The sequence below is a fragment of the Canis lupus genome, chromosome 23 (assembly GCF_003254725.2).
Source record: "Canis lupus dingo isolate Sandy chromosome 23, ASM325472v2, whole genome shotgun sequence".
Lineage (NCBI taxonomy): Eukaryota > Metazoa > Chordata > Mammalia > Carnivora > Canidae > Canis > Canis lupus.
In genome coordinates, this window is record NC_064265.1 from 25814445 (window position 1) to 25830005 (window position 15561).

The 15561-nt window shown below is 41.5% G+C and overlaps 1 protein-coding gene across 1 annotated transcript in view; it reads right to left on the reverse strand.

Annotated features, from left to right (window-relative positions):
* Positions 1 to 15561, reverse strand: part of PLCL2 (phospholipase C like 2) — a 185868-nt gene that overhangs the window by 6315 nt on the left and 163992 nt on the right. Inside the window, exon 5 of the mRNA XM_025448823.3 lies at positions 11402 to 11511. Within this exon, the coding sequence (XP_025304608.1) occupies positions 11402 to 11511 (110 nt within the window). The remainder of the gene's footprint in view (positions 1 to 11401; positions 11512 to 15561) is intronic.

Below are 15561 nucleotides of genomic sequence, written 5' to 3' on the forward strand. Positions count from 1 at the left end.
GTTAGCCTGGCTAGAGTCTTACTGATTTTAATGATCTTTTCCAAGAGCCAGCTTTTAGTTCTGTTGATTTTCTCTATCAATTTCCTGATTTTAGTTTCACTGATTCCTGCTCTCATATTTTTATTAATAAAAATTAGTGGGTCTATATTCAAAATGCTTACTTGGCATGTCCTCTTAAGACTTCACCTGTCCAAAACTGAGTTCCCGATATCCTACTATTTCTCTAACCAGCTCCTCTTGGGTTAAGACAACTTGGTTCTTGCAGTGACTAAGACTAAAGGCCCCAGAGTACCATTTTTGACTCCTCCTTTCCTTGCACTCCTCCCCTCCCCTCACTTTCCGTAGTCTCCATTGCCTCTATCTTCAATAAATATATACACATATATAGGTTCTCGGCACTTCTTTCCACCCTCATTGCCACCACCACAGCCTGAGCCACCATCACCTTTCTCTGAGTTTATGGCAATGTTCTTCCAACTGGTCATCCTGCTTCTCCTTTCTCAACATGACAGCCAGAGAGATGCAATTAAATGCACTCAGAGCACGTCCTCTCTTCTGTGACTCCTCATATAACTCAGTGAGAATCAGAGTCCTTTCCCACAGCCCTAGATGTCCTATCCCTGAGCTGTCCTCACCCCCTTGATCACTTCACCTTGTTTACTCCTCTTTAATCTTCACAGCTGTGCCCCAAACCTGTGCTGCCCCCTTTTCTCTGCCTTTATATATCTATATATTATGGATAGGTATTTTATTTTATTTTACTTTATTTTTACAGAAATGGAATCAAACAATCAGATTCTTCATTTTTTTTTCTGCCAAAAATCATGTCTTGGCAATCTTTCCACGTCAGTATATACAGATCTGCCAAGGATGATGGGGCATTTAAATACAAAAATCCCCAGATGTATAAGTTAATTAATGTGGTAATAACATAATTCTTTATCTAGTTGAATCTTATGTTTCCCAAGTTCAGACAGGTCATTACCGCATCTTGGACAGTGGAGGCATTCAGCGCTAGCCCAGGGAGACACAAAGGACCCCTATCGGCCATAAACCCAGGCTGGAGAGCTGCTGAGCTTTATCTGCATCACTTGTATTTTGTTCTGTGCATCTAAAACTGCATGTCAGATATGTTTCGGGATTGTGGCATCCAGCAGGAGTAAAGAACAATTCTGAAAGAGGTGATGGTGTTTGCTATAGCAGTGTTCACATCCCATTGCCTCAAAAGACTTCAAAAGAGCAAAGGCTATTTAAAACACTGCCGCCCACTGACACAGGGTATCTGGGTTTGAAGACTCCTACGAAACTGGCTTTGCAATGTTTCCAATTAAGTGACGCAAACTCTATTTGGTTTCACACATTCTGTTTTGAATTTCATAACTCCTTCTATTTGGTTTTTATCTTGAAAGAGTTATAACAACCTTAGGTCAAAATATTTAAGGTTCCTACTTGGACTCATAACAATCTTTAAAAGACAGAGCTAAGGGCAGGGCTGGATCCCAGTGGCTCTTGCTGAGAGTCTGCCCTGACTGTGCTCCTTCAGGCCCTGCTGCTGGCTGCCCGAGATCGGGTCCAGACACCAGAGCCAGCACCCCAGCCATACTCAACACTCAGCACCAACAGGCACCAAACTTTCTGTCTGACCACAAAAGATGTCCTAGCTTGTCACATATGTTCAAAAATACTTCCACATCTGTTAGTGCTACATAGTGTTTGAATCTAAAATTAACAATCACAATTTCCTGCTTTTATTTAGACCTAGAGCTACAACAATAGGGATCCTATACTTCAGTTTTTTTTTTTTTCCAAAGCTTTTTAAAAATTTTTAATCCAACTATCTATTAGAGAAGAACAGAGCTACCTTCCTTCTGAGGTTGAGTGACCGGAATGGCCACAAAAACTCCCCTGACCTCCACCACCAACCCGTGCAATAGCCACATGGCTGAGAGCTGAAGTGGGCAAGACGGCCACCTGCCGCTCCCTGGAAGTTAGCAGACATGTTTCTTCCAAATTACAAGCAGTGGGAAGGATGGAAAAAAGAGGACACTTGAACCAGTTGGGGAGTCCGAAGGTGGCATAAAGGTAGTCAAAGACTTTTCAATTTCATGCAAAGAAGAATGTAAATTATCAGTGTCTGGTTTGACCTCAGCATGTCTGAGGCCCACACTGACTTTTGGGTTGCCCTAAGGTGGAAATCCCCAACCCAAGAAGGTTCGCTTGGATGGTAATGGACTAGGCTGCCTCTTTCCTGCTTCTTTATCCACTGAAGAACACGGAGAGGAACAGAGCAGCTTCTAGGTACCTTCACTCCCTTCTGCTCCCCTAAGAGATGAAGCTAACTCTGGGACAGAGGGAAAGGACAGACACCTAGAGAGCACCAAGGGTCAGCAGGAAGAAAGACTGCCACCCCGCGTGAGCCTAGCACCAACCCACAGGCTGGACCCTTATGCTATGCACGTGCCCTCATTTCTCCTGTCACCCTGTACGTCTTCACCCTGTACATCACTCAGAGGCGATGGCATGAGGCTCTAGGGTTCTTCTGCTGCCTCTCACCAAAGCATCTTCTGCAACCCAAACCAGAGAATGGAAATTGCAAAACCCTAACGCCATCTCATGACCAGAAAACATCTATTGGTAACAGAATGATTGCTGTGTGCCAGGCACTGTATTAAGCCCTTCACAAACATTATCTCATGAGAGTCTCAATTATGCCAGAGGTACTCTTATTATTCCCATTTTAATAGATGAGCAAACTGAGTTTAGAGTTAGATTAAGGGCTTTGCCTAAGGCAGAGTCTACACAGAAAATTACACTTAAACAGACACAATCTCTTCTCCGTGTGTTCTGTTTTCTTTTTGGACTAACTAAACCACTGGGCCCAAACTAAAGAGCTGAGTTCCACATGTTCCTTGTGACACTTTAAAACCAGCCAAGAGGAAGGTCTATCACATCCCTAATGCACTCACTTCATCACCACAGATGATTTGCTCTTCCTGCGCTCAAACCCAAGCACAAACCCAAGCACAGAAATACAGATTTCCATCCGTATTTGCTGAATGAGGAGGGAGTGAACAATACAAGGTGGGGCTCCTGGCTCTAAGCTGCCTCATTACACTCTGACAGCTCCCCCTGAGAAGCCCGTGTGGCTGGCTAAGGCTGTAGCACGTTCATCCGAGTTACAGAACACCTTTTTCCTACTGAAGTCTCAGTGAGTCTTACACCTGAAAAAAGATCTCCGGATCATCAGTCACCTCAAGTTAGAGCAACAGAGCAGAGTGGCACATGCCTCTTTCTGGGACATTAAATTCATCTTGAGTGTTTCATGATTTTCTCCTGTCCTATTGGCTTCCCCCAAGTTCATTCACATGTTGAAGGGGGTGGAATGTGAACTGTATATAAACTCAATCTCTCTGCAGCAGAATGGGTTCACAGGTACTGGCCAAGGGGATGAGGGGCTCTCAGGGTGTGAGAACAGTTCTGGAAACATAGCTCCGAACCCTTGGTTTTTCCCTTAATCCAAAGAGATGTTTCAGTTGTATGAAGCAGTGTCTGTCTGGATCACACAGGTATGGTGGGTGGATCCCAAGACTCTCCTTGCACCTCGGTCCCCTCCCCCTTGCCAATATTTTGGCTATTTCATCACATTGACAACGGTTCCTCAATTTCACGGTGGCTGTGCTCAAAGGTTTATACAAAGTTTAATTTAAATTTTTACATTTAAGATGCAATTTATATTGAGATGTCTCTCACCTCAAAAGCAATTTTACATTTCACTCAACAAAGATGGAGGGTGGAGAGCTCCCAGGGGCTCCCAGGCAACACCGTGGAAACGGTGTGGTGTGTGAGTTGGGCCCGGACAGATGGGCAGGAAAGGATTTCAGCAGGCCAGAGGGCTAAGGAGGACACTGACTTCCACATGTGACTCTAAGACTCTAATAAATGATGCCTTTGAGGCCTAACCATAGCTTAGTAGCATGATTTCTACAGTACTAAGCTTTCTGAGCTCCAACTGTGGTTACATCTCTCTCTCTGAGAATGGAAATGGCCATAGGAAGGTTTAAATTTCATGCTAGTGGGATCCCTGGGTGGCGCAGCGGTTTGGCGCCTGCCTTTGGCCCAGGGCGCGATCCTGGAGACCCGGGATCGAATCCCACGTCAGGCTCCCGGTGCATGGGGCCTGCTTCTCCCTCTGCCTATGTCTCTGCCTCTCTCTCTTTCTCTGTATGACTATCACAAATAAATTAAAAAATAAAATAAATAAAAAATAAAATAAAAGATACTGTCTGAGTGTTTAAAAAAAAAAAAATTCATGCTAGTGGTGAGCGCTGGCCCCCTGCAGTGGGATATAACTTCATCTGACACAGAGCTGGTGGGTCTGATGGCAGAGGTGGGGTGAAGGTTTTTAGGAGCTGCCACTGGGAGCTCTAGACAGTGGAAGTGAGCCATGACTTAAGCACAGGAGACAGGAGGTTAACAGAGGGTTCCAGGTAACAGGACCCAGAGCAGAGGGGAGGGTGGTATGCCTGATGTGTAGAGAGAGGAAGCACAGAGTAAGGGGATGTTGAGGAATCAGCAGGGCCAGGATCATGAGCGTGGAAGCTCCTGAAAAATTAGTAAAAACAGCATGCACAAGCACTTCCCTTGCACTGTTAATCTTTTAAGTACAGCTCCTGCATAATAATTAAACATTAGCTGAGAGATCACAAATTCCACAGTAGTGGGATCCAATGTCTGAGGTTTTACTGTGTTTTAAATGGACCAGAAAGCACAACCTACCTAATGACAGACACTACTGTAGCGTGGTTTTCTGTGCTATGCTGAAGAGTCTTCACACACCAAATAGAGGAATGGCTTTCAGCCAGTTATAGATTTTTAGGAAAACAGCCAACATAATATACCTCCTATAATACATAAAATAACTAAAGGATAATACCACCAATAAAGAAAAGGAGTTACACAAAGACCATCACAGGAATTTTCGGACAAGAAACAAATGTTAGTGTTCAGGTCTTCAAGGTAAGTACTGCACCTCGGGTAAAAACGAAATTGAGATTAATGTTTTACCAGGTGCAAAAACCGTCTGGTTTAATTATTTATTTTTGGCAGAAGTCTTATGTTCCTAAAGAGAAGAAATCTCTAATTGCTTTCAGGGTTTAGTTTTTCGTCTTACTTCTGAGGGTGGAGTGGCCCAGAACAGGGAGAGCTAGCTTGGCAGCAGTTCATCTGGAAAACACCGCAGATCATAATAAGCTTCGTTTGAGTCTAGGATATGACACAGGTGCTAGAAAATCCAGCATAATTTTGGCCTGTATTAACAGTATGATCATTTTCAGACTATGCACAAGATCATATTGACGACTCCTACCCTGGGGTGATTAGAGCACTGTGCATCCAAAGTATGGGGATAATTCTGGCTACCCTGTCTTATGGAGGACACTGACAAACTAGTGTCCTCAGAAGACCAAAGGACTTGACGGGGAGGGGATCAGATGCCATCTCATCCTGGAATCTGCATAGGCTGAGCGTGTCTGACCTGCACTGGGGAGGTCTAAGAGAAGATAATGATAGTTCTCAAAGGTGTAAAGGGATGTTGGAGGAAGAGGGAACAGAATTCTGTGCTGCTTTGAGGGTATTTCTGTAACCAGCAGGTAGAAGCAAAGTTACAGAGGGTTCAGATTCTATATACTGGATGGCTGAACATAACTCAAATTGCATGATGGTGGAGTAGGGCTGGCAATCTAGGGGAAGCAGCAGGAAGGTGGATCTGATGACTCCACAGTGTTGTGTCGCCAAGCCTCTACCCTTCTGAGGGAAAATGCTTCGTTCTCACGGTTTGCCACTGCAGTACGCCATCTGCAAAGGCAGCCTCCTGTAATTCCTCCCATCCCTGTCCAGGCATGCCACTGCATCCACTAAGAGGTGGAGGAGTACACTTCCCCCTCCCTTGAATCTGGATTGGTCTTGGTTTGCTTTGGTCAATTAAACACGGAGGAAGTGGTCTTAAGGACCCTGGCAGCTTTTCCTTTTGTTTTCTTGGAATCTCGCAGCCATTTAGGAAGCTGGGGCTGGTCTACTGAAGGATGATGGATCATGTGGGAGAGGAAGAGAGAGAGAGGATAGAGACCTAGCCACTCCAGCCATCACTGGTGAAATGCCAGCCATGTAAGTGGAGCCTTCTTGATCGTCCAGGCCAGCTCACCTCCCACCAGAACCAAGCCTCATAAGTGATCCTGATCAACACCAGGGGAGCAGAAAAACCACCCAGCTGAGCTCAGCTAGCCCACAGAGTCATACAAAATAGGAAGTTGTATTACACCGTTAGTTTTGGCATGGTTTGTTATACAGCAACAGAGAACTGAAGTGGCCAGTCAAGACGGCTGTATTTTGTGCTGTGTGATGGTACCTTTTTGGGCACAGTGGATTGAAGCAGGTAGAGAACTTGATCCAAGAAGAATTTCATAAAAGGGGAGGCTTATAACTTTAGGATCACTGGTCTGGACGTGAAATGAAAAGGATAGGCCAAGTCGATGAGATTTCCTCTCTTTGTAATTTGAACTAGGAAATATGAGTAGATTGAGGACTCAGAATAAAAAATGCTAAGGTACAGTCAGGGCCAGACCAAGGCAAGACCAAGTCACAGAGCAGGAGGAGCCTCTGGCGGAGGGAGGAGGACAAAGCAGATGGCCACAGGCCCCCAGAGAGCTGCCCAGGCGCTGCTGGGCTTCCTGACCTCTTTACTCCCGTGAGGCTGGACCACAGCTTCTCGTCTCAGGGCTCCCTGACTTTCATGATCCCTTCCTTGAGCCAGCATCTTATCCCTTTTCTGTGAGCTAGCCTGCAGGAGTTTGGCTTCTTAGCACCAAAAGGAAACAATTAAAGAGGGGCTCTTCTATCATGAAATTCTACCATTTTGGGAATTGTTATAAATAGAAACAATGAAAGTGATCACCAGTTCAGTGAATATTTTAGCAAATGGAAAATAAAAGGAGAGGAACATCTTGATTACACTGGTGGGTGGAAAAATGTATTAACAGAATTTCCTTCCCACATTCCTGACGAAAGGAGCAAAAATTAGCAAACACACACACACACACACACACACACACACAACACAAGCAGCAAACAAACAAAAGGGTATGACACAATTTAATAAACTTCTAAAATTCACAGAATTCACAGTGGCAATTCATAAAAATCCTGAAACTTCCAATAGCCAATCAGATTGGAAAGACACAAATGGAGTGTCCTTTTCTCTTTTACTTCTGTTTGATGGAGCAGAAGAGATGATGGGACAGAGGGTGGGATGAAAGAGGTGACAAGGGACAAGTTAGGAATAGGTCTGACACACATGGAGAAAACTGGATTCAATATATTAAACAATGATGTTCAGACAGTGCAACACAGGGTGTTCTGAGGGAAGACACACACAAACAGGGTTTGTGTCTACTTGGAGGGGTTCCCAGCTGCAGTGTGGGTGGAGCCCAAGCAGAGCTCAGTGGCCCCACCGAGCTGAGGAGATGGGAGTTTGGAGTTCAGGGAGGCACGGCGGCTAGGATGGGAGGGACAGAGTAGCAGGCCTCTTAAGCAGTCACTGTAAATACCTAGGTCCACGAAGATAGAGGATGTGATGAGCACAAAGACGAGAGAAGTGGGAAGCTGGACAGGATTAATGGCAGAGAGTAGATGCTGCAGAAGATATAGCAATATTGCTAAAAAATGTAGAACTAACAGAAACTATTTAAAAAAAAAAAAAGAAAGAAAAAAGACCTTAAAAGAAATGAATAGTGTATCTGTCACTTCTGGGAAGGTATCAAGCAGTATATATGTATAAATGGAGTTATAGAAGCAGGAGAGAAAGGGTAAGACAGGAAAAAAAAAGATTTAAAGAAAAAAATGGCTAAATTTTTTTCCAAATTTAATGGAAACTATAATTCCACACAAAGAAGCTCAACAAATAGTAAGCAGAAAAAACATGAAGAAAACCAGACTAAGACTCATAATAATCCTTTTAAAAAGCTTAAAAAAATCCAAACAAAAAGATGTTCAACCTTTATACATTTACTAGAATGGCTAAACTGACAATAGCAAACGTTGACATGGATGTGCAATAATCAGAACACTCATAACACTGCTGGGGGAGAGGATACTAAACGGGCTAGTTTGGCAATTTCTAATAAAGTCTGACATACATTTAACCATATGACCCAGCAACTGCACTCATGGTATTTACCCAAGAAAACAAGAACATGTCCACACAAAGATCTGCATGTGAATGCTCACTGCAGCTTTATTCTCAATAGCTAGAAACTGGAAACAATCCAAACGTCCATCAACCAGTGAATGTATGAAAGAGTAACACAGCCATCAAACAGAATACTGTTCATCAATAAAAAGGAATGCATTGCTGAAACACACCTCAACATGGATGAATATCAAAAAGCATCATGCTAAATGAAAGAAATTAAATGAACTGCTGAATCATCTTTACTGTGAGATATTTATTTCTTATAAATTCATTTAGCTTCTTTATGGTTTACTTCTGTTAAACTAGGTAAAACTTAGTACTTTTTAAAAAAATTAAAAAGAGTAATTACAGTAGGATTCCATCTACTGGAGTATCTTATTTCACAATATCTGAGACACTAGTTCTTGTCAGATGTACCATTAAGAAAATAAGTCACTGCCAATTGAACTAGGATACAGTACACAAATGTCATGGACTGTAAGATACATACCAATTTCAAAGATGTCAAAAATAGAAAAAAGAAGTATGATTCAGAATCAATAAATGTATCTCCATCCATCCATTTATCATCCATATGCATCTAAAATGTTACCCAAAGTAAGGTCACCTACATTTAATAATAGTTATTTCTCAGAGGGTTTGAGGTCATTTTAAAACTTTTATCTTTTCTACATTAAAAAAGGTTCTGCAAAATGAAGATGCATTTACAAAAACAAATGAATAATTTCTATTCAAAATAAAAATGACTGGAATATGCCAAGGTGTCAATAGTAGATAACTCTGGGTGTAGTGATCACAACGGACATTTCTTCTTTGTTCGTTTATGTATTTTAAAGCAATTCTTAAAATTGCAAAACTAAACAAAGCAAGTAAAAATTCATAAGAACTGGGAGGAATGTCCTTACATGAAAGGAATTTATGGCAGGAGGCCTCCACTCTGGGTGACAGATCATCCCCTACAGGGCTGCCACCTCTCCAAGCTCACCACAAAGAACAAGTGGTCAGAGGAATCCAAAGGATCCAACTCCCTCCTGCCCCAAAAAGGCTAGTAGCTCAACTCAGACCTAAATTCATGTCCAAGAGGTCACTGATTCTCTTAAACAAAATTAAAACTTGTGAAACACCCAGGAGTGGAAAAAGCCCTTTCATTGCTTGGAAATGACACACAGATCTCTCTAGTTCTTCCCCATTAATCACTCAGGTTCTACCAAACTCAAACACCATCAAGGGCAAATACACTGGAAATTTTAAAAAAGATCTATTATCCTGTCCTATATGTTAGTTTCCATATGAACATAAGTCTGAGGTGTTAATTCTCTCTCCTGGACATAACTCAAAAGAAAATAGGTTTCCTCAGTGTAGCTATTTGCTTCAATTACTTATTTCTAAAATCTGGTATATTACTTTATGTCAGCTGTTTTTCATTAATATGTGCACCAGGCTCCCATTTTCGGTGGCTCTTAGCCAAGTGCGTCTCAGACTTTAATGTGCACAAGAATCCCCTGGGCTCTTGTAAAAATGCAGATTCTGATTCAGTAGATCTGGGGTGGGGTTTGGGAGTCTGCGTTTTGAACAAGCGCCCAGGTGATTCCCAGGCTTCCAGTTCCTAGACCACAGACGAGTAATAACAAAGATAGTTCACAGGTTAAAGTTTGGACTTACGGACCAAAGTAAGTCTGTTTTTGCCTATAATAAAACAAAAGCAAAATGAGCATTTGTTCTACCACTGTTTTTGCCTAAAAAAAGTCTGTTTTTGCCTATAATAAAACAAAAGCAAAATGAGCATTTGTTCTACCACTGGCTTAAACTACTGTGCTTTTTTTCTTGAGGTTCGCAGGAAATTTATTGTGTACCCCTATCTCTGAGTGGGAGTGAGTCAGCAAATTACAAAGCCAAATTCGGGTTCACTGTAAATTCTTCTATCTGCTGTTTACTGAACTGCAAACTATCAAAGTTAACTTCTAAGCAGAAGATTGAAAGATTACAAAAGAAAGCACATGTGAAGGAAGGGAAGCATTTTAAGAAGTCAAGAAATGATTTTAATTATAAAAATGAGTAGAGGTTTAACGTGAGAAAATGCAAGTTGGCTAGCTTTGGAAGGGTGACTTTTTATTAAATCACATCAAAAACTGTTGTCAGCTCCAGGAATGGATCTTTTAACTTGAGGGGGAACAGGGAAATTAAAAGAGACAGCTGTGATAACGTCTTTACAGTTTTGACTTCAAGGGAGCAGAAAGTTTGGAGGGTGAATACCAGAGAGTACTTTAGATTTAGCGATCCAAGATCCAGAGTGAAATAATGTTTTTGTGTTAGATTACTCAAGTTCCCAAACACTAAGAAGAAGAAAAGTAAAGACCACTGAGACAAAACTTAACAGAAGTTTCAAGGTACATAGCTAGCATTATTTTTAAAATCATGTCACATCATACGCAGCACAGAGAAAAAGGGAGAATGTATGGCTAAAGGCCAGCGGTAAATGCCTCTGAACAGTGGGACTATGTTCATCTTTGCATTTCTATTTTGACAGTTTCAACAATGATAATGTATTGCTTTTATAATAAAAAAATAACATCTTAAAAATGGTCACGCTGAGGATGGAAGGAAGGAAGGAGAGAAGGAAGGAAGGAAGCAAGCAAGCCAGGCAAACAGATGGCTTTTCTCTCGAAGGAAAATTTATTTTAAACGGCAATTCCTTTACATATTTGTTTAAATTATGCCCCACATAAGTCTTTCCTATTTTTGTCCTGGGATCATATTAATATTAAGGCTGTGATTATACTTTAAAGAGTTAAATGACATTTGAGTAATTAGAATCTAAATTCTCAATCATTCCCACTGTAATCACGCCATCCATTTCACATACAGCAGGCATTTCTAAACCTGACGATGCTTCAAGGATAGAAGCCAAGGTCCTTTCCCTTCCTATCAGAAGCCACAGTGTGCCAGCCATGAGAGCCCCGGTGCTGTCTCCATGCCGCACTGCCCAGCCACGTGCCTGCAGGTTCTCCTGAGGGCCGAGATCTCACTGGATTGCTGTGGGGTGCTATCGCCCCAGTGGCTGAGGACGCACGATGCAAGATATGTTGAACTAAAAAGGGGAAACATGCTGAGAAAGATGGCAACATCACCAGCACTGGAAACAGCGTGGCCACGTACCTTTAGGATGGTGATATTCCAAGTAAAGCTCTCCACTGCTTTTTGCAGTTTTCGTTCCTTCAAACCTTCCTTGGTGCCGATGCTGTGCAAGTGTTCATGGAATTCCATGGCTGAAAGAAACAAAAGTATTTTTACTTCCACGTCCAACCTGCGGTAATGAACTGGCAATACTTATTTTTCTTGGTATAGCTAAAAGGATTCCAATCTCCAGTGCAAGTTCACAAATGCACCTGTTAAGAAAGTAATAATTGAGGGCAAACACTGACAATTCGCGGTCTCAGCAAGGCGGAAGGCTTCTTAGAGGTCAGCAATCATTCCTTGCGGGTTTGAAGGGTGAACAGGGCACATTCATTCTCATTCTTATTTTAGAGATGAGGAATCTGAGGCTTGGCAAGGGTGAGAGATGGGAGGCTGTGGGGGGAGCAAGAGGAAGAGCTGGGATTAGAAGCCAGGTCTTTGGAACCTCAGAAGGCAGATGTCAGCTCTGCTGACACCATATTGGTAACTGGAGATGAAATGAATGCAAAGTAATGTACTTCCTGCCACAGAGAGTCAATCTGAGGTTAGACAGCATGCCTATTATGAAGGGGAGTGGACTGGGACAAGGACCCCAACCTTGACTCTGCATTTCCATTATGACTCTTTACCATAATTTAGCTAATCAAATGAACATTCCCTATTGTCATTCAAAATAGTCTCAACAATACAATAATGCAGGAGGTAGTATGATGGTTCTTTTGTTTTCATACCATTACAACTCATGGAATTTTATTTATTGAACTGCAGTCAATGATACTACCTCTGGACAATGGGAACCCTTCAGACTGGTTCCTAAGTCCTTTTGAATGACTAATCAGCATTCTGGCACAAGATGCTCTAGACTTACCAAGTACATTTTCCACCTTGGCCCCAGAGCCAGACATTTCTCCAAGGACCTCTTGATTCTTTTAGTGGGGAATGATATTTAAAGACCACAATCTGGGTGTTAGGAATGCCCATTTTTATGGAACTTTCATTGTTTCCTAAGGCCTTTTCATTGGACTGATCTCAGACACATTATTTTTAAAAGGGAAGAATAAAATATTGCTAATACTTCTATGTTTTAAAGATTTATTTATTCAAGAAAGAGAGAGCACATGAGCACTAGTTCGGGGACTGGGGGGAGCAGAGGGAAAGGAGAGAGAATCTTTTAAGCAGATTCCATGCTGAGTGTGGAGCCCAATGCAGGGCTCAGTCGCAGGACCTTGAGATTATGACTTGGGCCAAAACCAAGAGTTGGCCACTCAACCCCACTGCGCCACCCAGGTGCCTGCTAATATTTCTAATACAAATTTAAGTGTACAAGGTTTTTACTTATTTTTTAAAATTTTATGCTTATTTTGTGTCTTTTAGGTGGAAAATCTTAATTCCTAACCACATCAACCTAACTATTAATAGTAAGACTACTAAATCTGATTTAAAATCTACATTTGGGGAGAAGGTCTTCAAAGAGTATCTCATTAAGAATGTACAGTAAGAATATTGTGTTCTAAGATCAGTCCAAATAATTCTTTTCTCCATATCGTTATGTTACTAACAAAGTCCAATTAGGTTCATTTATTTTTTTTGTGGGTTTTTTTCATTCTCTGTGTTTGTGTGATGGGGCTGCACTTTTATGGATGTAATTTGTTTTACGATCATGTCAAAGCTTTACATGATTCTGAAGTCAAACCTCGTATCAAGTGTGCTCTGGTAAGCGTTGCTTCCTCTTGGTGTCTTGCACCCTGACTCCTCCCTTCCCCCTACACATTTCTTGCAGTTTTTAATTTACCTTTTTCCTGTATTGTTTCTCCTTGAAAATATATGCAACTGTGTATGTATATCCATGATCTTTCCTTTCTTGCACAAAAATTTTCCGTACTTGGTTTTTGTTTTCTGTACACTGTTTAGAAGTACCCTGTTCTGTACTTTGGTTTTTCCTCATGTAACTACATAGTGGATGGAGATCACTCCATGTCAATGTGGAGAGCACACCTTCGCTCATTTTTTTTTTTTCACTCATTTTTTTAACAGCTACGTGGACTGCTTGAGTGGATGAACCAGCATTTATTTAACCAGGCTCCCCGATGGATACCGGGTTGTTTCAAAAGCATTTGCTGTTACAAATAATGCGTAGCAGTTGTAATCTCTACAAGACATTTCCTGTGCTCTTTTGTGAACACTTACTATTCAGTTGGGCATTCCAATTTCTAACTCCCTTTCTATGCAACACCATTTCAAAGCAACTCTTTATACTGTGATTGACAGCAACTTTATTTCTTAGTGTCTTTAAACAGTAAGCAAAAGCTGATACATATGATAAATACAGTAAAAGCTGCCAATTTAGTCTTTTTTCTTCTCCCCCCACCCTCACTGAATAGAAACGATGGTTCTAATTCCTGCTAATAAAATTTAAGAACATAACTGGTTTCAAGAAAGAACAGTAAAATTCATTATATTGTTTAGAAAGTTACCACACTAACCACTCTCCTTTTCCCAAATTTCTCTCTTGCCAGTGATGGTACCTGAGAACATCCCAACTTGATTAACTAAACCCACTCCACCATGATGGCGACCTGGCTCAGATAGCAGGCTGCATTCCCTAAATCTTGTTCTGACTTTTACTGAATGTACTTGGCTTAGCTTACTGCAAAAACAAACAAACAAACAAAACCCTAAAAACAAACAGAAATAACCATGAGTAGGTAGCAATCTTGTTCCAAAACCCAGGTGTTTTGCTATAGCATTTAATTGGATGCATGGGCATGTGCAAATGCATCCACACACTCTTTTTCCCTGGTCTCATCTGGGAGACACCCCCCCTCCCCCCCCCCCAAGAGAGTGCTGTGATGACTTAGACCCACTTCTTAGAACATGGCCAGGTGAAGCCTGAGCAGTGAGACCTTGATGTGCTGGCTTTCTGATAAGATTTAATACTGGGCTTTGGCAAGATCTGGATTTCAGGATGGGTCATTAACACTCATAATGCTTCTATTCTAGCTGTCAGGAGGCACGATAGCCTTATAAGCATCACTGAGGTGTGGCAGATGGAATTCATGACTGGAATACAGGAAAGAGAGGAGACACAAGAGAAGTGGTAGGGCAGTAGCTCTCTATAAACAAGAAGATAAACACCTGCATGGTCTTTGAGGGAATGCTGAGCTTAGACAAACATCTACCCTCAATTTTAAGAAGCTTTCTGAAGGAAAGATCTACTCATGGCCAGAGGCAGTAAAAGGACAGGCTGCCTTGAGAAGGACTGAGGACTCAAGGAAAAACAGTTAAAATTATAAAAAATGGTAACAATAGGGAAGAAACAGGGAAACATTTAAAGAAATAAGGGTAGCAGAATACATATATGCTTGCTGTCTAAAAAGCTCCTATTTTACATGTTTACTAAAAAATGAGACTACATATTCCCTCTTCTCTCTCTCTTCATGAAATATCAGTGGTCCAATCAAAGTCCATAGGGAAGTACAAAAAGTATTACTAATGAGATTCTTTTGAAAATGCACACAAAAAAGGTGACACGTTGAAGACTGGAAAAATTATGTTAAAAATATAAAGCCCAACAAAAAGAAAAAAAAATACATGTAAACCTGAAACTTTAAAAAGTGACCAAGACTATGGGTCCCACTGTTACTTATTTCATTATTTGGCTTGCTGCATAACACAACAGTTTCATTAAAAATTTTTATATTAATAATTTATAGACTGATCTTTGAAAACACCTGCTAATCCACTGATTCAAGGCCTATACTGCTTTTCTTTAAGTAAATCAAAGGATTCTGACCTTGGCCTGTATAATACAACGGTACCTTTCACTGCTCCCCTGTGATGTGCAAAGCCCAGGGCAAGGACTAGGGGCACCAGTGAGGAAACTGGCCAGGTGCTTTTTACATATATTACAGAAGAAACATGGAGAGGAGCCATAGTACGTTCCCAAGGAAATGGGAAAGATTTGAATACTGTTTTGCCTGAGCCCAATGCCCCACGGTTTTCCAACTACCATGAATTATTTCTAATCAAGAGTCCTTACCCTTAATATGATCTCATGCTATGGTTATATGTACCCAGTAATCATGCCATGAGGCAGAGTGCTGTAAGGGCTAATGCACAGGCACTGACCCAGTTCTAAGGGA